Genomic DNA, 25312 nt, shown 5'->3' on the forward strand with positions numbered 1-25312 from the left:
GGGCAGAGAGGGTCAGTGGCTGTTGCCCTTTTCTATGTGTGAACTTCCAGCTGCACAGTTAATACATAAAGGGAGCTCTTATGGTTGAGTTTGGTCGTATTCATGTACTGCCACACGGGTTTCGGAAAATTATTTGATGGTAACTGGCCAAACTGATAATAAGCTTAATTTTTAGTGAGTGAAAAAATGAATACGCCCAAAAGTAACTTTTGACAGTACGGGTGTAGGAAGTCATTCACTGCCTCCTGTTATAATTTGGGAGAGGGTTAGAATGGCGGGGGGGACGACCGTACCTTGCTTTTAAGACAGCTGGAAAAGCAAGGCATCATCCCACTAGCCCCTTTGAACTTTCTGCATGTAGGGACGTGGGTGGCACTGTGGTCTAAACAACTGAGCCTAGGGCTTGCCGATCAGAAGGTCGGCGGTTCGAATCCCCACAACGGGGTGAGCTCCCATTGCTCTGTCCCAGCTCCTGCCAACCTAGCAGTTTGAAAGCATGCCAGTGCAAGTAGATAAATAGGTACTGCTGTGGCGGGAAGGTAAATGGCATTTCTGTGCACTCTGGTTTCCATCACGGTGTCCCTTTGCACCAGAAGCGGTTTAGTCCTGCTGGCCACATGACCTGGAAAGCTGTCTGTGGACAAATGCTGGCTCCCTCGGCCTGAAAGCGTGATCAGCACTGCAACCCCATAGTTGCCTTTGACTGGACTTAACCATCCAGGGGTTCTTTATCTTTTTACCTTTTTTTACTGCTGCATCATCTCCCACAATCTTCAGAGAATATTCTAAGAGGCTTTACATGGGATGGATAGAAAACCATAATGTTTGGGGACAGCAACTCCCTATGTTCTTTGTGGGTCTATAGAGGATCACACAACGAAGGAAGCAGTAGCAGGAAGAAAATAATTTCACCTGTTTGTCAAGAAGGGCAGCATATTCTTTGGCAAAGCGAACGACTTGACTAGAGAGACTAGAGTGTGTGTCATTGGTTAACAAGTAAGGAAGAGGAAAGGAGCCTAGGCCTCTTGAACTACTCATCTAAGTTAGCAGGAACTATCGCTGCTAAGATTGGCAGCAGAAAGGAATACAGTGTTCAGCTGCAGTAAGCTCCCTGTATGGGAATTTGTTGACCTCTTGCTGCCATCTGGTGGCAGGAACGATTTTTGCGGTCAAGAACTTTTGACACTTTCTATAAATACGCCAAATTCAACTTTAGAAGTGGAATTCATTGTAGTGCTTAGCTGTTGATGTATATGAGAAACGAGGTCCACTCACCAGTGCCAGTGCTATTTTTCTAAAAAAAGAGGTGCCGGAACTCACCACAAACGCCTTCCTTGTTCTCTTATAATAGCAATGGCGCTGGAACAGAGTTCCTGCTGAAAAAAAGCCTTGTTGCTTGTGCAGTGAAACCTTCCCACTTCCTATCCCCGCGTGCCCCGTAAATCTTTTCTGGGGCTTCACCCAACCCTCCAGAGCAGATTGTGGGGGAGCCCTACTGCGTACAGCTTCATTGAACCCCGTCCTAAATTCTATTACGTTATGTTTTACCTATGGAATTTGACGTAGGGCCGAATAAATAAAATGCCAGCATGCTGATATTCAGCTTAGTAAGGCTACACCATGTAGAAAGCATTGTGGGTCGGTATTTTAGTGCCAGTATTTCCTTTCTCGTTTCTCTCCTCCCCACCCCTGGCCAGGAAATTTAATGTTGGATTAAAAGCCTGTTCCAGAGAATGGCTTTAGTGCTGTGCTGTTTTAAGCTATTCAAGTGGTAACTGCCCCTGTTGCTTTGTAAGGTCACAGAAATAGGGTAGCTGTTGGCCTGGGTCAAAACTCTAAGTCTTTCACTCCTTGAAGCAAGCAGCCAGTAAAGTCTTTCACAAGCAAAAGATGTGTGGCTGTGGAATGCAATGGAAAAGAAAGGACATACAGTTTATTTTTCTGATTAGTGTTTTCTAGTGGGGGGGGGGAATGCTTTTGCTTTAACAATATGATAGTAATCAATGCAGTATTTACATATCAATTGGGCAAAATGAAAAACTTAACATATTTACTTTAATGTTTTTCAGCGAATCGGTGCTTAAGTCCATGCAGTTCTCAGAGCTGTGCCTTGGTCCAGGAAGAGCAGCTTCTGCAAACTGGAGACAAGCAGCTGGCTAGACATGTGCTGCTGTGCTTGCTTCTCATTGTGGGCCTCTTTGCTGTAAATTGCATTATTTTTTTTCACCTCTTCTGATAACTGTTTTAGTCCATTGATTCACACCAATGTTTAGGGAAGTCAGTGCAGGCAGGGGAAACTTTCAATGCCATTATAATTTATGCAGCATTTTTTATTTGCTGCATTTATATCCCATCTTTCCTCACTGCATCATTCTCCTCCACCCCCAATCTTATCTTCACAACATTCATGTCAAGTAGGTTGCTTGCATTTGCACCGAAATTCTAGAGGTCCTCAGCAATGCACAGCGTTAGAGTTCACAGTAGGTGGACCAGTGGTCTGATGTGATATCGCCAGTTTCCTATCTCCTCTTCCTTAGTTGTGTTAATATAAGAACATTGCATAAACCCCTTGCATGGAATGATGTCTGAAGTGACCTGCATTAAATAGTGATAAGCCATCTGTTGAGGTGTAATGAAGAGGTATTGCACAAAGAGTAGCTGGCATGGCGTCTTTCACATGTTCTGGGCTACATTTCCCCTAATCTTGCTGACTGGGTCCAATGGGAGTTGAGTCTTAACAACCTCTGAAGGACACCCTGTTGTCTACCTCTGAAATAGGCTACCACACCTGTAGTCGTGCTTTCCTGTCATGCTTTTCAAGTGTGGGTATAACAGCAGACAGCATTGGAGTGATAAAGAGATGGGCTGGTTGTTCCATCAGCTGTGTATTTAGTGAAATAAACATTTCATTAAATTCTTGGGGTGTGGTACTCAACCACATAGTTTAGTAAGTCAAATGAGTTGTGTTTGGACATTGGGGCTTCCCCTGTGTGCCCCACCAAATCCAAATCTGCTTCATAAGGTAGTGGGAACCCCCAGAACAGATTTAAGAGGGTGCATTGGGGTGGGAAGGGAGAACATTCTCTTGCTTAGAGACAAATCCATTGTGCTGATGGACTGTTCCCCCTTAGTGCTACTTTGAATGCATACAACCCATGGCTTTAATATATTAGTACAGAGACAAATGACTAGTAGCTTTCCATTGGAAAAGCGTTTTGTTAAACAGATGTACAATCCACCTCGTTCCAAGCCCTAAACTGGATTGCAATAAAAATAACAAAATTCACACACACAGAAGTGAAGCTTTAAAAATATTTGTTCTTCTTGTCTTCCCCCAGAATTTATCCAGCTGTTTGTGGTGGTTGTTCAACCAAGAACCTGGAAGACTCTATGTGGAGCTACAATTCTTTTGCGCTGTATTTAATTTTGGTCAGGTAATATTGACTCTGACATCACATCTCTGATCTTACATTCACTTGACTGAGACAACATCTCACTGAACCCAGTTAGCATGCCTAAGAAGATTGGGATAAAAAGAGTTTGCCAGGAAGGGGGGGAGGGGACCCTCTTTGTTCCTTTGCTTATCATGAACTTGAAGAAAATTATGTTGAAAGTACTCGCTCTGTCAATGTGCTCTGACAAGTTGCACTGGGTTCCTGGCTGCTGTACCAGTCCTTAAAGGGAGGGGGGAAATACTCATTTCCAATAGACAGGTGTTTCATTAGCATCTGTCACCAAGACACAGGATGGATGGATGTTTCAGCATTATCAAGTGACTGTCATCAAGGCCTGCAGATTTCAATCAGTGCACATTATTGAAAGTAGTCATTAACTTGTAACTTAGGTATTTGTACTAGCACTTATTTTAATTCCTGCTGCTGTTACCACATACACACTTGTGTGTGAGAACGTGTGTGTATAACCTGAAGTAAAATAAAAGCCACAAAGTGTCTTGTGATACCTTAAAATTCCTTAGATTTTAGTGGTCTACCTATCAATGTTTCTTTTAAAAAAAATAATAACAATCCTTTCTTTTTCAGGGATTCATTTCTTTTGGAATTTTTGGTTTAGACAAACATCTTATTATTCTTCCATTCAAACGGAGGTAATTTTCCAAATAAGTATATGAATGTGTTAATAATGCCAACTGTCTTTCAGATTTAACCCCCAACTAATGTTATTTCTGCCGCCTTCTCCGTGCAGCTCTTAACTTTTGTACCATTCATGAAACAACATTCACATACATGGAATGGGGCTTTCTCTTCAACTCATTCTCTGTGTGGCCCTCTGTTCTTGAGAATCTGCTCTATGGGATTGGGGGGGGGGCTTGAGGATGGTAGGAGATATTAATACGGTGGGCAGGGGTGGAGTTTACAAATTGCTGTCCTCCTTACACGAACAGAGCAGCTTAGGATCCAAGCTATAGTCACCAAATGATGAACAAGTGTGTATAAATCAGCCCAAAGGGTACAATCACACCTCAGAAGTAGAACAGAATCTGTTCCAGAAGTCCGTTCGTCTTCTAAAATGTTCAGGAACCAAGGCGCGGCTTCAGATTGGCTGCAGGAAGCTCCTGCAGCCATCGGAAGCCGCAGAAGTTGTGACGGTCGTTCAAGTTCCAAATAACATTCGCAATCCAGAACACTCACTTCCAGTTTCGCGTGGCATTCAGGAGCCAAAACGTTTGTCTCGCAAGACGTTTGGCTTCCGAGGTATGACTGTACTTGAATTCAGGAGCAGAAATTCACACCTATTCATCCCGTTTTCTATTCCATGCACAAATTCTCATACTTCTTCTCCCTTGAAACTAATTATTTTCAAAGACCTGATTTGATCACTCATCTATACAAAATAGAAAGATAATGTACGTAGATATTTATAATAAGACATTCCTATTTGGTATTTCTTTTTATTTGTTGTAATATTTCAGTGGGCTTGTTTCAGATTGACTTTTTCTCTTTCCAGGTTTGAATTCCTCTGGGGAAACAGGACATCGGAGCGCAGGGAATCCACTGTACCCGAGGAAATCCGGATGACGTGCCAACAGTTTGTTAATTACCACAAAGAGATGTGTGTCAGGAGCATTGTCCAAGACAGAAGGTGGGGCTGTGTATCAATGTAAAGATTTATTCAAACTGTTTCTATTCTTGGATGATGGGTACACTTTGCAGACAGTTCTGGTGTTCTATCTCTGAGTGTTTTGTGCTGGAAACACTTCCAAATAACACTAAATATGCATGTGAAAGCCTCCAGACTTGTGTTTTGTTTTCTAATTCCTGGACTAAGGTATGCTTGGTCTTAAACCAAAACGACAGGAAATCATTTTCAAGATTCTTTTTCTGACTTAACATAAGTGTCAGACTAGTGGAAAGTGGCTGGCATTGCTGAGGGATTCTAAGGAACCAGAAATTCAGTGCAGTTTTGAAATTAGTGATTAAAGTGAGTGCTGTCTTGAAAGGTTTGGTGTGTCAATTCAAAATGGCATGCTGTTGTATCCTGAAACTTAAGACAAGAATCTGCTCCTTGATCTCAGCAACCATCATACAAAATTTGCTTATGATACCTTAAAAGATCCTCTATATGCCTAGAGAACAAACTTCTTTCCAAAATAGATAGTAGAGCATGCTAGCATGCTCATATTATAGCCAATCATTTTACATGCTGATCGAAAACAATTTACGGCACATCTCCTTAAAATACATTTTAATAAATGTTTTTATTTAATTTTCCAGTATAACACAAAAAAATCCCCATATAATAAATATAATCCCTCCCCTCCTCATGAGAACAAAGTAAAGAGTTCAGCCAAATATATCCCACCACTGTTCGGCATGCACTGGCAGAGGTTGGATGGAATTGTTTTCTGATATGTACGTTATAAAGGCATGTCCTATTTCTACAAGGTCGTTTTCCATTTGTTGCCTATTCAGTGTTTTTAACTGTTTAGTCAGCTTTTCCAGCCCTTTTGATTTCAAGCAGGCAACTGCAAACAATCCAAACCCTTCCCATTTTGTGCCATCAGTAGATAAGCTGCAACCATTAGAAAGTCTTATTTAAAACATTTGAACTACAAACATTTAATGCAAGAGCTCAAAAGTAGCGGTGGAAGAAGCTACTGCTTTCTAACCTGTCATTCTCCACATAGTAGTGCATGAAACCAAGAAATATTGGGCTTAAAACTCCCATCAGATGGAGTTCGTACTGATGCTACTCTTGGAAGACTTGGTGGTGTATTCTTTAATCACTTTAGAGATCAAACCTATTATGTACCTGAAGTCCTAAATCGGGTGGGGATCTATTCATTCAAGGAGCAGCTGATTAGCAAAAGGGGACTTGTGCGTCCCAAAGCGTGTGATTGTGGCTTCTAACTCTGCAAGATCAGCTGCAAGGAGACCAAAGCAGAGGGCCTGGGTGGGTGTATTTCAGCAGAAAGGTACTTACATTCCTTAAGAGATATTCAAAATGCTGTCCACACACCTTGCAATTTCTTGCATGCAATCTTTGGGATGCAAAGTTCATTATTAAGTTTGAGGCTCTGTAAGGCAGGGCTTGCAGTCCCAACTGTGCATTGTTTAGATGTTCATTCACCTGCACAGTCAGGACTGAGGAAGGGTGTTGGAGAAAATGGGATCTTGTGTCCATGGGGCAATAGCTGTGTGTGTGTGTGTGTGTGTGTGTGTGTGTGTGTGTGTGTGTGTGTGGTGTTAGGGGTGTATGATTATATGTGGGTCTGGCCTTGTCCACTCTGAGAATGCAGCCCCCACGACAGCTTTTCATCAGGGTGCTGCAGCCCTTGGCCTGAAAGAAAGTTCCCTACCCCTTTCCCAAATGAGAGAGTTGTGTTTGTCACGATGTTTTCAGATATAAGCAGTGAGGTTTCCAGTTCAGGATTACATATTTCCCAAAAGTTTTGTCTTTTGGGATAAGGGGTATGTAATAAACTTACTGAAAAGGAATTTTAGAACAGTAAGATGGCTTGAGTGAACAACTTAGGACAATTCTGCTGAATTCTTTGTTTTTTTAAGTTCTGAAACGAAATGCTTTTTTTTGTTTTGTTTTGAGTATGTACATTTGTAGAGTGCCCTTATTTCCACACTGTGGTGAAATATGTGCCTTCTCTTGATCCTTTCTCATATACATGTTTTGCTTCTAATGTTTTTTTCCCCTCTCTCCTTCTCAGTTGAAAGTCCTGCATCAGTCCTCTTCTGATGTTGTTGTTTCTTCTTCTTCCATCCTTTTTTGTGTTGGCTCTGCTTCACTTCACTAATCCAAATAAATTTTTGCTCTTCGTTCTAATAAAAATGCTGATAGGTTCCTTCTTTACGTTGGTTTGCTGCCTTGTGTAGTTGGTCATATTGGCTTGCTCTAACTCTCTAACACATGCTTCCTTATAAGATAAGCAGAAACATTCACTATCACAGGTCAACTTCTGAACAATACCCTTGTGGCCATGGGTAGTTTTTCTCCCACTGTGTCACTGGAAATAGAACTTGATCTTTTTTTCTTCTAAATGTTGTTCTCAGCATCTTGCATATTCACGACAATTTAGGGGAATTAAAAAAGTTCAATTACTGTTCTTATACAGTAATAGAGAATTCTCAATTTAAGTTTGAAAAACAAGTTACGTAATTGCATTAAAAGGTAGCTGAGTCGCCATACAGTCCCCCAAGGCAGCACTTCACCTGTTTCAAAGCTCTTTGCTGTATGAATTGCCATCACCCTGCCAGACAGATGCATTGCAGGCAAGTGGTGTGCGCAACTGCACCAGCAACAAGGCTAGAGGGCTTTTCAATGGATTTGGTAACCTCGACTTAGGGGCCAGTGGGTTTAAATGGCTCTCAGTCGGAAGAGAAAGCGGCTCCAGACGTTTGTGCTAGTGAATGTTTGAAAGGTGGCAAAACGGTCCCTGAATGGTTCCTCCTTTAGACTGTAAGAGGGGATTGATCGCCTGTGTGAATCATCATTTTATTTGTATGCCCCCTTTCCATAGCTGAAACTATGTTCAAGGCGGCTTACAACGTGACAAGATTTACACAATTAGCAACATAACAAAAGTCATAAGCAATAAATAAAACGCATCAAAAATACACAACCAAATGGAAACAATAAAAGAAATACATTGCTCGCATGTAAAGACAGCAGAATTATATTTCCCACGTTTAGTCCCCAGCATCTCCAGGTAGGGTGGGGAAACCCTGGCGAGTCAGTGTCCACAGTCATGGCCTAGATGGACCCTGGCTTGGTCTAAAGCAACTTTGAATGTTCCTCTGCCAGCTTGTTCTCCATTTTTTAAATGCAGGCACGCAATCCTCCCCCTGCAGTCTGAAATGGTGCAGTCCAAGAACAGGTTTACTGCCACTTCTGCTGTATACTGTGTGAACTAGGTAGCAATCGGAGTGATTGAAACGTGGATTTCCCCTACTCTTTCCATCCTTTTTGTTACACGGAGTGGAGATCTTAGTTCGTACCACTATGAATGTTGAACCAGTGGTAGTTCATGCTATACTAACCCACAGTGTTAATTTTATGCATATGCTGGCTTCAAATGACTTGTACATGCATGTTGATTGTGACTTAGAAAAAAGATAATCCAGGTTTGCAAAAAAAATCCCCACAACCATGCTTTACTATACACATGACCTCCTTTTTAACAATTCTTTTAACTGTCATGCTGTCTTTCCTTGTTTCCCCCTATTTCCCCCCCCCCCCCTTTGTCTTCACCCATCAAACAGTGGTGGTACGAGATTTACAGAGCATGTGGGTGAATCCTTCCTTTGACATACAGGTGTGGCACAAAGACTGTGGCCGGGGTCTTCTGTGGCTGTGACCTGGTGAACTGGCTCGTGGAAGTTGGCCTTGCCTTAGACCGTGGGGGAGCTGTGGTGTATGGAGAAAGACTGGTGAAAGGAGGCATCATCCAGCACATTGCCGATGAATTTGAGTTCCGGGACGAGCAGTTGTACTATCGCTTTGTGCCTAGGAGATGTGTGGCAGTAGAAAGCCATGGAAATGAGGATGCACTTTGAAGCTAGCCAAAAAAGAGTTGCCTCAACTCTTTCCTGACCCCTAGTTCTCACGCTCTTCTGTGATGTTCTCTTAGTGATATGGTTCTCCTTGTGTCCTACCCAAAGAGAATTAACGTCTCATGTGTTGAATACTGACTAATGAGTCATTTCAGGGAATTATTTAAAATATTTTTGATTTTTGACCTATGAACCGCTTCCCAATAGTTTCCTTGCCTGTGCAAACAGTACTCTGCAAAAGTCTGTACTTGAGGAAAGTGTTGTGTTCTCCAGTTTAATTCTGTTTTTGAATTGTGATGCACTGGCAAAACAGCAAGGGATAGTTACTCAACACATTTTGGCCAGTCTGTTACTCCCTTTTGAACATAAAATCCTCTGTTTGTGCTGACATAAATGAAACTGTGAAGATTGTTGTGGTGTCTGAGGATTAGAATTGGGAAATAGCAGATTTTTGCCATTAGCAGTTCTTGGGTGAACAAGCCGATCATTTTAAAGAATGAAAAGGTAGACTGCAATCCTGTGTGCCATCAAGCTGCTCAAATTCAATTGAAATCAGTGGGATTTTAAGGCAGCCTCTGTGCAGCACTTGCAGCCTAAGCATGATTTGTTTTCCTAGCCTCATAAATTGCTCTGAAACAAGAGGTTGGCTTATAACTTCTGAACATTGAGCCATTTGTTTTTAACAAACCTTAAAGTAATAAACAGATTCTGATGTCTGTGAGGTTGTGGTTATTTTGCACTCCTAAATTAGACCAATAGCCTATAAAGACCAAATACTTGAATTAGATTTGGGTACTACTTTCAATATGCAACTTAAATGAGTTATTTAAGTTTGTTGGATAACCTTGTAATACTGATTTGAAGGACTCTCTCGTCTTCACAAGGCCCCTCATTAGTTTCTCTATTTTTTATGGTTGTCTACATAAAGTAAGACTGTATTTTAAATAATGCCCTTTATTTTTTAAGTAGATACTAGAGTGGTCATTTTATCGACCATTTTATATAAACTTAATTCACTGGAAGGAACAATTTGCCATGTGACTTTTGTTTCTTCACCTACAGTCATGAGATCTGTTATGTTGCCTAACCCTTTTTTGCCAGATGAGTGATGTGTGTGCTTTATTTTTATAGAGGTATGGATCGAAAGAGTATTCTTGGACTTGTGGCCGTTCGCCTCTGATAGTAGCGAGTCAAGGCTAGCAGCCTAGTCAACATTTCAGTAGCCACAACTGCATGAATATGCATGCAAAATGTACGAATAAACCACCTCCTCTTGCTGTCAAACGTGTAATCTATTTTATGTCAACCTTACACATGAACTGACAGGCCTGTTTGTATATGTTACAGAAGAAACACTATCTTCCACAATGTAGAAAACTGTGTTTGGTATAAAGTGTGGTTTTAATCTGATCTGCCGCTGAAACGACAGGAATGCATTACAATTACATTTCTGTGGCCAATCATGCTTTTGTCTAATTTGGGAGGAATTATGGAAAAATGTGTTTTGGAAGTAGTTGGCATTTCTGCATTTTTGTGCTCCAGTTTCTCAATAAATCCAGATGTTTAACCTTGGTGTTCTGTACATTCCTTTTCAGAGTTGATTAAAGTTGCTGCCTACAGAATTAAGTCCAACATAATTATGTACTTGCTATTTTGCACACTCACCCAGTAGTTATTTCCAGAGGAGGGGGAGTTTTCTCACAAAGGTGACCCAAAGCAAAACATTAAAACCCAAGTATAATAACCAATTACAGAGCACTCTTGGTTCTCTACACAGAATTGCAATTTCTTTTTTGGCAGTAGAAGCGTTTGTGTTTTAACACAGCAGTGCCATTTCCTACATATATAAACTGAAAAAGTAGCATCTTTCGATTATTTTGAATTTCTGTTGCATAATTTTAGCTTTATAGCGTACCTTTGTTTGAAGAAACAGTAAACAGGCCCCTCCATTGAAGTGAGGGCATCGAAAACAATCATTTACAGAACCTTAGTGGCTTTCACCTGAAATAACTAAGAATTTATTCCTTAATTTTCCATTGGTTCATTTAGGATTCTACCATTATTCTTAGCCTAAGTTCAACACACGTGGCTACATAAGGGCACTTAAAATCTGTATCCACCACAGCCAAATTTCAGCCATAGCAAAGATCTAACAAAAGCAGTGAAACTTTAGTCACCATTACTAAAGCGTGTTGCTTTCAATGGGATTTCGTGCAGTTAACTTTTGTAGGACTTGTTCTTCCCTAGCAAGTCAATTTAAAAAATTAACCATTCACAATTACATTCTGGGGTGTTTCTTTTTAAAGTCTCCTACTTGAAGTGGCAGGACTTCTAACTTCAAGTAAGCAGACTGCACTAGAAAGCATCTTGATGGGTCAATATATTAATATAATATTACACTATAAAGTGAAACTCGTATTTTTCACATTACCGACTTTCCCTGAGTTAAGAGAGAAAGCCATGCTAGAATAGGCCCTTCCACATTTAAATACTGAGCAATCACAACTGCATTGGTTCAGCTGTGAAGTTACACACTTGCTGCCCCCTTGAAATTTCACAGTGCATGTCTTCTTATAGTAAAGCAATCCAATGGGGGATGGAAGAAAATTCTGGCAGAAGTCCCATCTCCACAACCCTACCAGCCTGGGCAGAAGGTGGTGGTAGTGCTACGATGGGGAGAAACAAACACCAGTTTCAGTGCAGAATATACGAAGAGGAAATATCTCCATCATTAAAGGCCAGTATTTGGAGGTTGCTCAGTGTGGCATTTGCTCACTCATTATGGAGATGTCGTACTTTGGGGGGGGAGAGAGAAAGGGTTAATAGGCTGACCAATAAGAAATCCCAGGGGCAGAGCCTAACTTTAAGGCTCAACACAGGGGCTTTGGCAGTTACCGTATTTTTCGCTCTATAAGACACACTTTTTCCCTCCTAAAAAGGGGAAATGTGTGTGTGTGTTATGGAGCGAATGCAGGCTATGCAGCTATCCCAGAAGCCAGAACAGCAAGAGGGATCGCTGCGCAGCGATCCCTCTTGCTGTTCTGGCTTCTGGGCTTCAGAATATTTTTTTCTTGTTTTCCTCCTCCAAAAAACTAGGTGTGTTTTATGGTCTGGTGTGTCTTATGAAGCGAAAAATACGGTAGCTTGGTTGGTTTCTTGTGGGTGGGAGGCATAGGATAGTGAGTTAGAGACAGAGAGTGAATCGGATTACAGTGTTTCAAAGTATTTAAAACTTGTTTGCGTTCACAATAAACTGGAATCTTTGTTAATACGATACAACCTGAGTCTGAATATATTACCGGGGAAACCTGGTTGGTGGCAGTGGAAGAGATAAGCCGAGGTGGTGCAAGGTCAATAGTCCGTGGAATGACCGGCGGCCCTGTGCAAACGCCACAGTCAGTTACACTCCTGAAACCTAATTCAAAATTTCCTTGCTTTCTAGTCTGACTATACCCATATTATAATATGCTATTTGGCCAGAGCTGGGGATGTGCAAAGAACAAAACCACTTTGAGCAGTAAAACAAATTACCCAGTATTATCTTACGCATATGCCTGGATTTCATCATCTGTGCAGTTTGAGAAAAGATTAACTGCTTGATCAGCATCAAGGCTCCTGTTCTGTAGAATATGCTCCATTTCCTTAATCTTCTCTTTCTCCAACTTTCGGATCCGTTCCAATATCATGTCCCCTTTTTCCTATTAAAAAAAAAATTAAATTAAACTAACAATGTAATGCTTGAACATATGAACTCTTCTAAAAGTTATTTCATCCACCATTAAGAGGTTCATATCAGCCTACCCATATCTGGTGAAGATCTACACAAAATGTAGCAGTGCATTCCCTAATGGAAGTGCTGCTTCTGTTCACAGGCTTCCAGCAGACTAGGAAGCAGCCTATTGCTGTCTGGAAATCATAGGGAATAACTTTCTTGTCTGTCCCACTATGTTAGAGTTAAAGGACTAGGTTAAGGGTGGGCAGCTAAGTGCTTTACTGCTACTTCTTTGGGGGGAGGGGAATTTTATTAGCCTTCGAGCACACATTTCTTGCTCCCTACCCCCTAAACTAATGTCTGTCCCTAGGATATTATAATCTGCTGTTGTAGGAGTTCAAGCAGGTTAATTTCCTCCCTGCCTCTCTGCCAGTTTGTTTAACGGATGGGTTCAAAATTATGGGGCTCAACTGCGCTTGGTGATAAGACAGCTGCTAGGCTCAGACTGTCTACATGACTTCTAGTTGCTGCTAAATAGGCAGCTCTGACCTACGGGCCAAATTTGGCCTGGCAGGAATCCCAATTTGGCCCACAAAGCTCACCCACCTGACCCATACCTGATGTCATCTGTTGCGTTGGGTGCCAACATAGCTACAAAGGAATAATCGGGGGGATGAAAGTGATCTCCCACCACTCAGTGCATCTTGCTCTGATAACCTTGAAGTGGTTTGCACTGAAACAGCTGCCAAAATGGAGCTCTTTCCCTCCTGTGTTAGTGGCGCTTTCAGTGCAAAGCATTTCACGCTAGTGAAACAAGTTGTGCTCCTACTGCCTATTAGCTTGTGGGCAGGGAGTTCAAGCCTGCTTGAAGGTGGCATTTCCCAGGTTGGCTGTAGGAAAGCACTGCACAAGGGACTTTGGCAGGTTTACCTGTCAAAGTTGGCCTGCAGGAGAGGAAACTGATAAAGATTTGGCCTGCTAGGTGGAGAAGATTACCCATCCCTGGTGGAAAAATTTTTTTAGCTCCACCTCTACCTGCAAGAAAACAGTGTACAGTCGTACCTTGGAAGTCGAACGAAGTCTGTTTGAATTCCAAAACGTTTGACTTCCAAAGCACGGCTTCTGATTGGCTGAAGGAAGTTCCTGCAGCCAATCAGAAGCCACGGAAGCCCCGCCGGATGTTCGGCTTCCAAAAGAACATTAGAAAACCGGAACACTCACTTCCGGTGTTCAGTTGTTTGGGACCCGAAACGTACGAGTTCAAGGGTGTTCGAGAACTGAAGTACGACTTATTTTGTTGCAAGACTGGTGTAAGTCACACAGTTGCATTGTCCACCCACAGCCTGCCACATAAAGATAGTGGGCTGAACTGGTGAGCATTAATACTCTCTTCCCTCTCTCCCTGGGAGCAGACTTTCAAAGAGTATTTGAGTTTAGCTGGCTTTGCTTGAGCATAGGAAACAAGATCAAGTAGCATATGCTAATATCCTCTTGACCTTTCAAGAACTATCTTTTGGCCCTGTGACTGAAAGGTTAGATGCCAGAGCAGTCTCTCTCCATCCGGAGGCTGAAGTATTAAATTACATCAGCATGATTGCAATGGAACAGATTACATAAATCCTTACACTGATTTTAATTTTAAAGTCCATACCCCTCATACCCCCAGAGATTCAACTTAAATTAACACACCTTAGAAGACTCCATCACAAGAGCTGCACTTTCATGTTTTCTGTAGAGTTCGTGTCTTCTGTCTCGCTTTGTCTGAAATCGTGGTTGCTTTTTAACTGGATCCTCGGGACCAAACACTGGGGAGCTGGTTTTTAGCAACTGCGTAATATTTGGCACAAAAATGAAAGGTTTAAAGACAGACCTAGAGAATAAATTGAAACACCAAGTGAAAAGAAAATTAGCAAATGCACAATGAATGCTGCTTTCCACCACGGACGTGAAGGTTAAACTATTTCCTAGCACACAGCCATTACAATATCTTATCTGTTTACTCCATACAGTCTACAAGTGAGTTCTTTGAGCTACTCATTTTAATCACATGTACTCAAGAGTATTTTCTATTAAAATCAGACAGGATGCACTGTCCAATAATGGTTGCAGTGCTTAGAACAAAGAAGAGAGATTCTAGCACGTTTCAAGACTACCTTTTCTCAAGGAAAATCTTTCATGTTTCCTCATAAGACTTGATGAAGCCTCACATATTTCAAAATGCATTCAGCTTCTTCAGGAAGAAGGGTGGGGTGCAATTTGATTAACTAATAAATATGACAGTTCACATGTAACACTTAAGCCCAAGGTATGGCTTGGTAAGAATGAGCAAGAATATGGGTACTCAGGGAGCAAATTGTGGCTGCTTTGCTCCTCCTCTGGTCCTACTGCGACTGCTGCATTACCCAGAGCTAAACTATGGTATCGTGTTACACATGAACCCAGGGTTATAGTTTATCTCCAAACAAACAACAAGCTGTAACCAAAGTTTGTTCTTGGTTTACCCTTTGTGGTTTGTCTGGGGGCTGTTTTTGCATGCAATATTAAACCAAACCAGAGGAGAAAAATGGTCACAATTTTCTCCTTGGGTACCTGTATGCTTGCCCATTCTCACTAAGCTTAAAGGTAAAGGGACCCCTGACCCTTAGGTCCAGTCATGGCCGACTCTGGGGTTGTGACGCTCATCTCGCTTTATTGGCCGGGTTATGTGGCCAGCTTGACTAAACCGCTGCTGGCGAACCAGAACAGCACACGAAAACACCATTTACCTTCCCGCCGGAGCGGTACCTATTTATCTACTTGCACTTTGACGTGCTTTCGAACTGCTAGGTTGGCAGGAGCAGGGACTGAGCAACGGAAGTTCACCCCGTCGCGGGGATTCGAACCGCCAACCTTCTGATTGGTAAGTCCTAGGCTCTTTGGTTTAACCCACAGCGCCACCCGCGTCCCTCACTAAGCTTAGTGTTATGTCAAAGCAAGGCCTTAATCTCCAGCCCTTTTTTGTGCTTGAGTTTTTTATGGCTCTTCTTGGTCCTGTCTCTGTGTGTGAAATAGTTTCATCCATTATGGATTATATTTTGGACTTCAATGAAATTTGGGGCTCTGTGTTTAAAATGGTTAAAGGTCAATCATGAATAAGTTGCTCAAAGGAAAGTTAACAGGGCTAGGAATTTAGTCTTTATGATAAATTGTTAAGAGTCACCTGTCAGGGTCTGGAGTTCCAGTGAAGAAATGGATGCAAGGGAGGCTGGTTTCCTGAGGAAGTATGGAAACCATGCTTCCAGTGGTCATAAAGCCTCCTTCCATATTAATGCCGCTCTCTTTATCCCGAAGGATTGCCATCATTGTCTCAGCTGTTATGGTGCCTATGCAAGACAAAACATTATTCATTTCATATGCATATTTAACATAGTTTACTGAATAGCACCAATTCAAAAACCACATGCATGTCTGTTTCAAACTAAGGAACAATTAGGAAAATGGTAAGTGAAACATGAATGGCAGAATCAAAGAGGGCTCCACCATTACGCTGTCCAAAAATATTCTTTCCCATGGGTACTAAAAATTAGTGTTGAAACTAATGTCATCCAGTTTCAAGCCTCACAAGATTTTCCAGAAATGTTCCAGAGAGAAATCACTTCTTTCAACATTAAGCACCCTTCTGTATGAGACAAAGAATTCATCTGTCTGGCATCCTATCTCAAATAGTGGAAAATCAGCCTCTGAAAAGCTGAAAATAATACATGAATGGTATCATATCTGTGACAGTGAATAGTTTTAATGAATTACGCACTGTGGGGTTTGTTTGGTTTTTTTGTCTCCTAAATTTGTTGTCAGTTAATGATACTGGATAATTCAAATTCTAGTGTAATATAAAAGTTGTTATATACTCCTTAACCTTTTTTGCTAGACTAAAAGAAAACTGACCAAATGTTTCAGCACAAAAAGGTGTTGCAACCTCTTAATCTTTTTTGTTGTCATTTTCTGTACCCGCTAGAGAATGGGAAGTTATTTTTCTCTGCAACGTTTTTGGATTCCCTGAAGAATCTCACAAAACAATGGATGGCTTTAAACTTTTAAAATATGTATTTCTCATGAAATACTGCTTTATGACATATTTAGATGTTAAATTTAATACTGGGGAAACAGAAATAAAATGAAATGGGTGGCTACATGTCAATTTACTATGTATGGCCTTCTGTGCTCCATTTCCCATCCCAGTCAGCCAGCCAGCGTAAAAGGGGGTTTTGCAAATAAAAATGAAGAGAACCATACTAAATTTGTTGGGGAACTACCACTCTGCAAGGAAACAAAGTTTCCCTAAATGTGGAAAACTTTTCTCAGTGCTCTGGGGAAGAATAGAAATGTAAGGTGATATCCAATTAAACAATTAAGCTAGCGCAAGGATTAGATTAGGACTTCCTCTTTCTCCTCTCCCTGCTGTCCCCAAATCTGCTCCAAGAGTTGGGAGAAACCCCACAAGAGGTTTAGGGAGGAGAGAGGAAGAACATTCCACTGTACAAGAAGAAATCCTTCTGCTGATTGAACAAGTTGCATGGTGCTGCGTTGAATATTTTTTTTATAAAAAACCCCCAAACTCAAATTCTAGTTGGAATTAAGCACACAGATGCGAAGCAGTGTATTTAAAATAGAAAATTAGATACAATGCATTTTAAAGATAATAGCAATAAAGCATGAAGAAGTACTGAGTAGAAAAGGAGCTTGCACATCTCTTTTGGCAGGGAGTGAAGTGTGTGGGAAGAGATCCATCCATGCTCTTCTCTTTCAGGGTGCTTACTGTTAACTCTCAAAACCATGAAGTCTCTATTATCTGTACTGCAAGGGTTGTATTTCAATGAGGTCTCTAGCAACGTTTGGTTTAGCTGCTTGTCAGAACTCAAAAGTCGGAAGGGCTTCTGGCTACTGTCCCAGGAGAAATGGGGCAGAATAAGCAGGAGCATTAGAAAGTAAGACTGGGGAAGGGAGTGCTCCAGAAGAATAAAAGGTTTTGATGGAAAGAGGGAGGACAAGTCTAATAGGCGAATGAAAACAGAGAGAGAAAATTGGGCTAGAGGAGAACTACACATGGCCAAGCATTGAAAAGGTGAGAAAGGCTGGGATTTATCTATTCACTAGAAATAAGCAGCCAAATACTTGGCTACCGGCCTCTTTGATCTGTATGAATGCATCTATCTCTGTTTTATGCTATTTACATAAAAATACTTTTCCACTTTAGATTTCCATCATTGCCCACCAGGTAGTTCGGAATACCCAGTGGCCATTTTACAATAACAATCTCAATATTAAAAATAAATCCTCTGCACCAATTTTGGAAAATCTTTTTTGAAAAAAACACCTGAAAGTACTGAATTTTGTTAGAGACTAGTGCGTTACAATAATGATTCATTCAAGGTATGTAGAAAAGAAACAGCTTAAACTGCATCTGACTGATAACTTGAACACCTGGTGCGACTTAAAAATGGTTGAGGTAAGTATCTGAAAAATGGGGATTTAGAATGAAGGCACTGATAGAACCTCAACAAGGCCATCACATTAGACAGGTATTAAACATGTTCAGTATTCAGAACCTACAATTCCCCAAATGAATGTAGGATTTGCATGATCACAGGGGTATTATAGCTTCAAGTAATCCACTAGGAAGCACAGAATAACTGCTACAATTGGGGGCGGCAGGGCTCAGCAGAATGAATATTGAAACAGAGGAGTGCAATTTTATTTGGGCTTATGTTCTTATTTTTTCAACACATGACTATACATGAAATTTTGATACACGTGTAATAAGCAAACAATACCAAATGATGGCTGTTATAAGGATCACAAAAATCGGGGGATATTCAAATGTGCTCTTCTAGTACCCTGTGGTGTTATATTCATTTTTCTAAAGCCAAAGTCCTCAAAGCATGAGATGAGCCATTCTTGAAAAGATGAGTCCTGTCTGGCCTTCAGGACTCTGCAGACCACACCCTGCATAAGCCCTGCTCTACACTCCCCCTGAGCACTTATGCCTGACTGAAATGTGTCCTGGAAATCTGATAATGCTCCTTGCTTTCCTGAATGAAGAACAGAGAGGGATGTCTCACGTGTAGAAACTAGCCTGCTGTAGAATTCACATATGTTGCTCTGCCCACTGACCTTGTCCAGCCTGTCACCAGCATGTGGCCCCAGGAAGTGGCCCAGAGGGTAATGTCACTCTTGGGCTACAAAGGAGTTCCCTGTCCCTGAGCTAGGGGCAAGTATGGCCTAAATTGCTCAGCTGTTGTATAGGCCTTGGCTGAGCCAAAAAGCCAACTACAGAATCCTGTTCAAGCCGACAAGCTTTTTTACCTTGTTCTTTCCGGGTTTGTAGCAAGATGGTGCAAATGCTATTTTTCTATCCTAGTAGAATCACTGTAAAAATTCCATGTGGTTCTTGGATCCCAAGCCTGCTACAAACATCTTCTAAGCATTTAAAGTCACTCATGACTCAACAAAGGTACCTTCGTGTTTCTTCAGCAGTTTATAGCCTTCACAGTATCTGCCTCTGGTAGTAGTCATCCTGGCAGTATTCACGTATGAAAAGGTTGCAGCAAAATCAAATTCTTTTTTTCCATCCCACCAGCCTTTGCTTATAGCATAATTCCTTATTTCTGGATGCTCACGCTCAATCTTGGTTGTTATTGATAGCTGATTGGAAATATTCCGTACTCCTTCTGCTGAAAAGTGGTGAAAACAGTATCTTAGACTGCAATAATAAACCTACATACTAGGGAGTGAGGCCTGCTGAACTATAGTGGGACTTTTTCATGCATAGGATTGTACTGTTAACCTTACTACCCAAGAGGCCTCATAGCATGACCCAAAAGGCCTCCCCAAACTAGTAGGCATTTGGGTTTAGGGTCAATAACATGCTCATAGGAAACAGTTGTCTCCGCCCCTCATTCCCCAGCACTTGTGGTATTTATTGTCCCATACAGCACACATTCTCTTAATATATGCATTTTCGTCTCCATTGTTTGGTTGGAGAACTGAATGGCAAAATTTGAATAAATACAAATTTCATGGGATGGCTATGTTTCAGTTCTCGCATAGTTTCAGAAAGTGCAAATTTGATATGATTTTGCTTTGAATGCGAACTGAATCGAATTTCTCCCCCTTCCCTAGTGTTGGCCCTGCAAATATGGAATTCGGTTTCATGTGGGATCAGGCTAGGCTCATCCCTAGTTAGTTTCAAAACAGGCCTAAAGACCCATTTTTTTTACTGTGGCCTTTAGTGGTTAATGTTATAAGGAGTTGTCGAATGGTGTTGTAGTATTGTTTTTGTGCTGGCTCTTTAGCAATAGTTTGCTATAGATGTATTAAATTGTTTTAGCTTGTATTTTATTATGATTTTGATGTGTATTCTGTAAGCTGCATGGAGAAGACTTTTTCTTTCTTGAAAAGCAGGTTGTCAATCAGCTAAATAAAAAATGAATTTCTTCACCTCTCCTCTTTAGCATGTTTCAGACATTGCAACTGAACTATGGTTTGAACCTCACGCTTGTGCTCTTCCTCTTCCCTTTACATGTCCCAATACCCTCCTTCACTTTCTGGTTCATGATAGCTATAGTTTGCTGTAGCAAATTGGGCAAATTATAGTTCGCCATACTTGACTCCAACACAGAATTGCAGTAACCAAGACTTGCTCAATTCCAACATCAAAGCATACATACTTCCTGGTTTGAAATAATTAAAGAAGGGATTTTAAGTACATGATGGGAAGAGGAAGCCTGCAAGCCCAAAGCTTGGAACCAGCAGTCAATAATGTTTGCCACAACATCTGATGCTGACCTTCATGTATTTATTATTATTTACTACTACCACCATCATCCACCAGTTTCATCTTGTTTTGTTAAATCTCTGCTGGCAGATAAGAGATAAACAGTTCCTCATTTGAATGAGGAACTAAGCTGCCTTTCTATGAAAACACACTAGCACCAGTTATACCACTTTTATCACCAAAATTTTCTATGTTGAAGCAGCACAAACAGGTTATATACACTTATAATCTGAGAAGAATTTAATTAAGTGAAGATGATTGTCCTTACCTTCTACTTTCTCTGCAGCCCAATACTTTCCAGAGGTTTCCAGTATCCAAGCTTCCTTTCTGTCTGCTATCAGAAAGCTATTATGGTATGTAAATGCCATATGACTCTCCATACAGTTTCCACCTTGACCATACTTGTCCAGCAAGTCAACAATGACACCAACAGCTTTTTCTGCGGTATTAGCTCTTTCCAGTCCAAGCCTAAAACCATACGGAAGTGTTACCTTTTGGGAAAATTCTTATGAATGTTGAATTTGCCTATTATTGCACATTTACTCAGTGAGTTAGAAAGTTGCCCATGTATCTCATGTCCTGGATAAGGCTTATTACAGTGGGTGCTAATGTAAGTTTTTAATGATGAAAATACTTATTCCCACAGAGAGCCTGTGAGCACCCACAGAACTGTCATTGTCCGCCTAGTATGCATGCCACTCCTTACCCCCCCCCCAAGCCTAAGCCTAAAAAGATGGTTTAAAACAGGTTAGGAAGGCAAGTGTGGCAGCTTAGTCTTGACTGCCTTTCGGCAGGGTGCTAGAGCTACAGTTACATCAAAGCAGATGTTTCTTACACTCAGCCATAAGTTGTGACTGACTAGACTGGCAAAATGAAAACCAGTGGTGACAGCTAGTTAGACCATTGAACTATAGGTCCTCCATTGAGGGAAGAGGTATGTTTGAGATTTCTTTGCTTAAGAACTGATCTGAGCCAAATCTAGAGTGAAGAAAGATTTTTGCACTAGTAAATAAACACTTAGAATAAGGGGCCTACTTCCAGAGAGCAGCATCACAAAACAGGGTGTTCTGCTGCCACTACATAGATGCCAACACATATGAGTAGATCACCAAAAAGTATGTGTCTGTCTTATTAATTTTAGTATTAAGCGGGATTTTCCCAGCAATACTGTTTCTATTGTTTCTTGATATCAGCAGGGGGTCTTTCTAAGAAGCTAGTAGTCTTCATAGTATCTACACTAGGCAAAAAGAATCTGTTCCATAATCAGGTAACACATTTGTTTTCCTGTCTAGCAACAGCAGTAGACCTAGCATTCCACTTCAAGGCCTAAACTATCCAAAGTCCTATGCTTGATCTATTCCTTTAAATGACTGCATCATATGTGAAACAGCAAAATTAGAACTTGCTTGTGTGAAAGTGTAGGCAATTGCTTACACAAGTTATCAAATGTTGATTAAAGACAATCACGAGGGATCAGTTCATGTGTGAATCAGTCCATCAAGTCTCGCTTTCTACATTTCAAAATTGCATTTTATACAGCTAATTTAAATCGTATTGTCTGCAAACCTGACAAGATCCATGCCTAGGAGGGCTTCATCGTCACAGACTTCCTCCTTCCCCCACACTGCTTCATTCCCAATGCAGACTCCATGCTCATTGGCCCCCATTTCAGCACCCCAGAGCCAGGAGGGGCGACTCAGAACAACGGCATAAGTTTCTGGTGCTTGTTCAATTTCTATATAAGTACACTGCAATAAAAAGAATACCAGAAAACACATAAGAAAAACACTTCCTGAATTCTACACAATGGACTGGATTTAAACTGATGTGAGTGGACTTCCCAACTTTTTGCCTCCCAAAAAGGCTCTCCAAATTGTAGGGAGACAATCGAATAGCACTGAGTGTGAGATGGGAGCCTGCAATATCAGGAGGGAATAAGTAAAAATCAGATTCTTCAAATTCCAACCCAGTATTTTTACTGAGCCTAGTATTATTTTGAAAGCTAAACCACAGCTTAGGGGTAGAGCAAATGCCTTGCATGCAAAAAGTTCCATTTTTAATGCCTAGCCTCTCCACATGGGGCAGGGAAATTCCCATCTAAAATCTGGCAGAGCCAATGAGTTAAATGTAGGCAGTACAGAAGAAAACTGGCCTGTGGTGTGACATACAGCAATGTCCTGTCTTCTTAAGTGATACTATGTCCACTCCCGCTAAACTTCATAACTGACATTTGTGAATGGCTACCATTCCGGTCAGTTGATGCATCAGCATGAGATTTTTCTTTGGCGGAACTAAATATTTGTTCCACTACTTTACCCTTTAAAGTGGGTCACCTAGTTTTTTTTTGGGGGGGGGAATAAAGAAAAAAAAATTATTTCCCCCCCAGGCGTGGGACTGGGGCAGGGGAAGCCCGAGCTTCCCCCGACCCCAGCCCCCAGAACAGGCTGCTATCCGCAAGCCATGGGAGCCCGGCGGGAAGTTGCGCCGGGCTCCCAAGGCTTGCGGAGAGCTGCCCGAAGCCCAGGGTGCGCTCCGCTGTGCTCCCCGGGTTTTGGGCTGCAGGCTGCTATCCGCAAGCCTAGGGAGCCCGAGGGGAACTCCCGCCAGTCTCCCAAGGCTTGCGGATAGCTTCCTGAAGCCTGCATTCGCCCCATAGGATGCACACACATTTCCCCTTCATTTCTGGAGGGGAAAAAGTGCGTCCTATAGGGCGAAAAATACGGTATATAAAAAAACATCCTAATATGGTTGTGTTATTTTTCTATATGCTTTGATCTTACCTCAACTTTTTCTCCTGGGCCATGACTTGCAGCAGGGAAGTACACAATCTCCTGGACTTCATCTGAGGGCCTATCTGAATTTTTCCCAAAGATGATCCTGCTGCCAGTTGTGGCTGGAGGCAGAGCCACAAAAGTATCACAGGAGAAAGGTTCAGTGATCACGGAAGCCATCCTGGAAAATTATGTAATATGATAAATGACCAGTGAAGGAGGAAAACTATGGGAAACACTAATACTTGAATGAAAGCACAAGGTTGTATAGAATTTTATGTTCCTTTTCCCCAAATGATGGTGCCACTTAGATTAACCCCACAATTCCCACTATTATGGAGAGGTATCAACATTCTGGAGATCAGATGGCCTTCCCCATAACTGTGTGCAGAATATTTGGAACCGGGGACACAAATAATCATGTGTGCACATGAGACTTTTGGAAGCATAGTCTGTTGCAGCAAAACCAATGAAAAGTCTTGTGGCTCTGTAAAAAGTGAATCAAATCCACGTGCATATGGGAATAGGATATGGGATTGTAAAATGTGGGTCTGATAAGTTATAAATTTAAATAGGTACAGTCTATGATATTCCTACGCATATAAAAAAAGAACAGTGACCATGCATAACAGCAGTAATTGGTGATAACATAACCCTCCTAAATTAGTTTAGTAAAACTAAATTTGTAGTGGGATAAAAAACCTTGGAACTGATTTGAGTCCTAAACACCACCATCAAATTTACTGATAAGCTCTATCAACAATTCAGACTTTGAGGCTCCCTTTCAAGTTGTTTGTTGTTCTTGCTGTTGTTGGGAAATGGTGGCTTTCAGGTCAGACGGTACGTCGTGTGGCCTTTTGGCTCCACCAAATACATGTTTTCCTCCATCTAACCTGCCTGTTGAAGATTAACATTTGATGCGTCTGACAAAGTAGCTTCTAGTCCATAAAATAATAATAATAATAATAATAATAATAATAATAATAATAATAATTTATACCCCACCCATCTGGCTGGGTTTCCCAGAAAAGATATGCTACCGCCCCAATAAACCTGTTGTTAAATTTGTTGCAACAAAAAACATGACATACGTATTTGTAGACCAATATAAGTCCACAAAAACATTGTTGCTGCTGCGGCTGCTTTAGTTATTGTTGTTAAATTTGTATACCACTCTATACCAGTAGTTCTCAGGACAGTCCACAACATAAAATTACAATATAGAAAGCACAAAATACATAATAAAACAGGCTAAAATGCCACGGGCTTCGGGATTATTATCCTGCAGTCCGGATGTTATCCAAAAAGATGAGAGGGGTTAAGAAAAAGTGGTTGTGGCACTTCAAGAGTCTTTTTTTTTTAATGAAATGTGGCAGATGATAATATCCTGTGCAGACTTGAGCTAGCCCCAGACTAACTCGGAAAGCGTCCCAACATTCAAAAATTAGGTTGACGTTTACCTAATTTGAGATTACGAGAGACAGCCGCTTGTAAAACACAAGCGCAAAGAGTCACGGAAAAGATGATGTGCTTAACCAAGCTCCCAACTCCCCGTGAAGGCAAACACGCGTGTTGCGACTTCCACACGTCGTTCACCTGTGACCGTAGCGAAGGGATTGTTTACGTCTGAAGGAAACCGGTTAAGACGGCTCTTTGCTTTTTCATGTTCACGAGTGGCTACCTCTCCGGAAACCTCGTTTGAGGTTTCAACTGTCTGTTGGGATATATCTGTTTGGGGACTCGGTCGGCATTCATTCACACGTGCTGGGCCCGACAAGCGGGGATTTAACGCTGCTGCGAAGCGGCAAGCGAGGAGCTACAGCGGAGCCTACCCGTCGCGCGAGGCCTTGGCGGCCGCCTCTGCTTCACGAGCCTGGCTTCGTTCGGCCTCGCCGGCTTCAGGCCCGCTTCGCGTCCCCGCCGCAGCTCTGAGGCGGAGTAACGGGCAGAAGCGGGAGGAGGAGCCGTCCTCTGGCCTAGGCCCCCAGCCGAG

At 41.6% G+C, this 25312-nt stretch overlaps 2 protein-coding genes across 10 annotated transcripts in view; one reads left to right on the forward strand and one right to left on the reverse strand.

The window, feature by feature from the left end:
* GPR155 (G protein-coupled receptor 155) overlaps positions 1-9739 on the forward strand; it is a 35153-nt gene extending 25414 nt beyond the window's left edge. For 2 of the 4 annotated variants that reach the window (XM_028749276.2, XM_028749286.2), the window contains exons 12-16: positions 2070-2203; positions 3339-3434; positions 4041-4105; positions 4966-5100; positions 8786-9739. In XM_028749276.2, coding sequence (XP_028605109.2) covers positions 2070-2203; positions 3339-3434; positions 4041-4105; positions 4966-5100; positions 8786-9026 — 671 coding nt within the window. In that variant the 3' untranslated portion in view covers positions 9027-9739. Of the gene's footprint in view, positions 1-2069; positions 2204-3338; positions 3435-4040; positions 4106-4965; positions 5101-7180; positions 8700-8732 lie in introns of those variants that run through there. The other 2 variants (XM_028749291.2, XM_028749300.2) reach the window with 2 other exon arrangements.
* On the reverse strand, positions 1206-25303 carry SCRN3 (secernin 3). 6 transcript variants are annotated; one of them, XM_028749346.2, is made up of 9 exons: positions 25152-25303; positions 23329-23500; positions 22115-22296; positions 20817-21016; positions 19230-19442; positions 15935-16097; positions 14425-14605; positions 12570-12721; positions 1206-3789 (listed from the first exon to the last, which is right to left on the reverse strand). In XM_028749346.2, exons 2-9 carry the CDS (start codon positions 23497-23499, stop codon positions 3783-3785), a joined length of 1269 nt encoding a protein of 422 aa, XP_028605179.2. In that variant the 5' UTR covers position 23500; positions 25152-25303; the 3' UTR covers positions 1206-3782. The 6 variants fall into 6 exon arrangements, with proteins under 6 accessions (XP_028605179.2, XP_028605192.2, XP_028605155.2 ...); XM_028749359.2 differs by having other exon boundaries at positions 12555-12721; positions 25152-25302; XM_028749322.2 differs by lacking the exon at positions 1206-3789 and adding an exon at positions 10789-11689.
* Between the last annotated feature and the right edge of the window lie 9 nt (positions 25304-25312).

Source organism: Podarcis muralis, chromosome 1 (genome assembly GCF_964188315.1).
Source record: "Podarcis muralis chromosome 1, rPodMur119.hap1.1, whole genome shotgun sequence".
In the NCBI taxonomy this organism is placed as follows: domain Eukaryota; kingdom Metazoa; phylum Chordata; class Lepidosauria; order Squamata; family Lacertidae; genus Podarcis; species Podarcis muralis.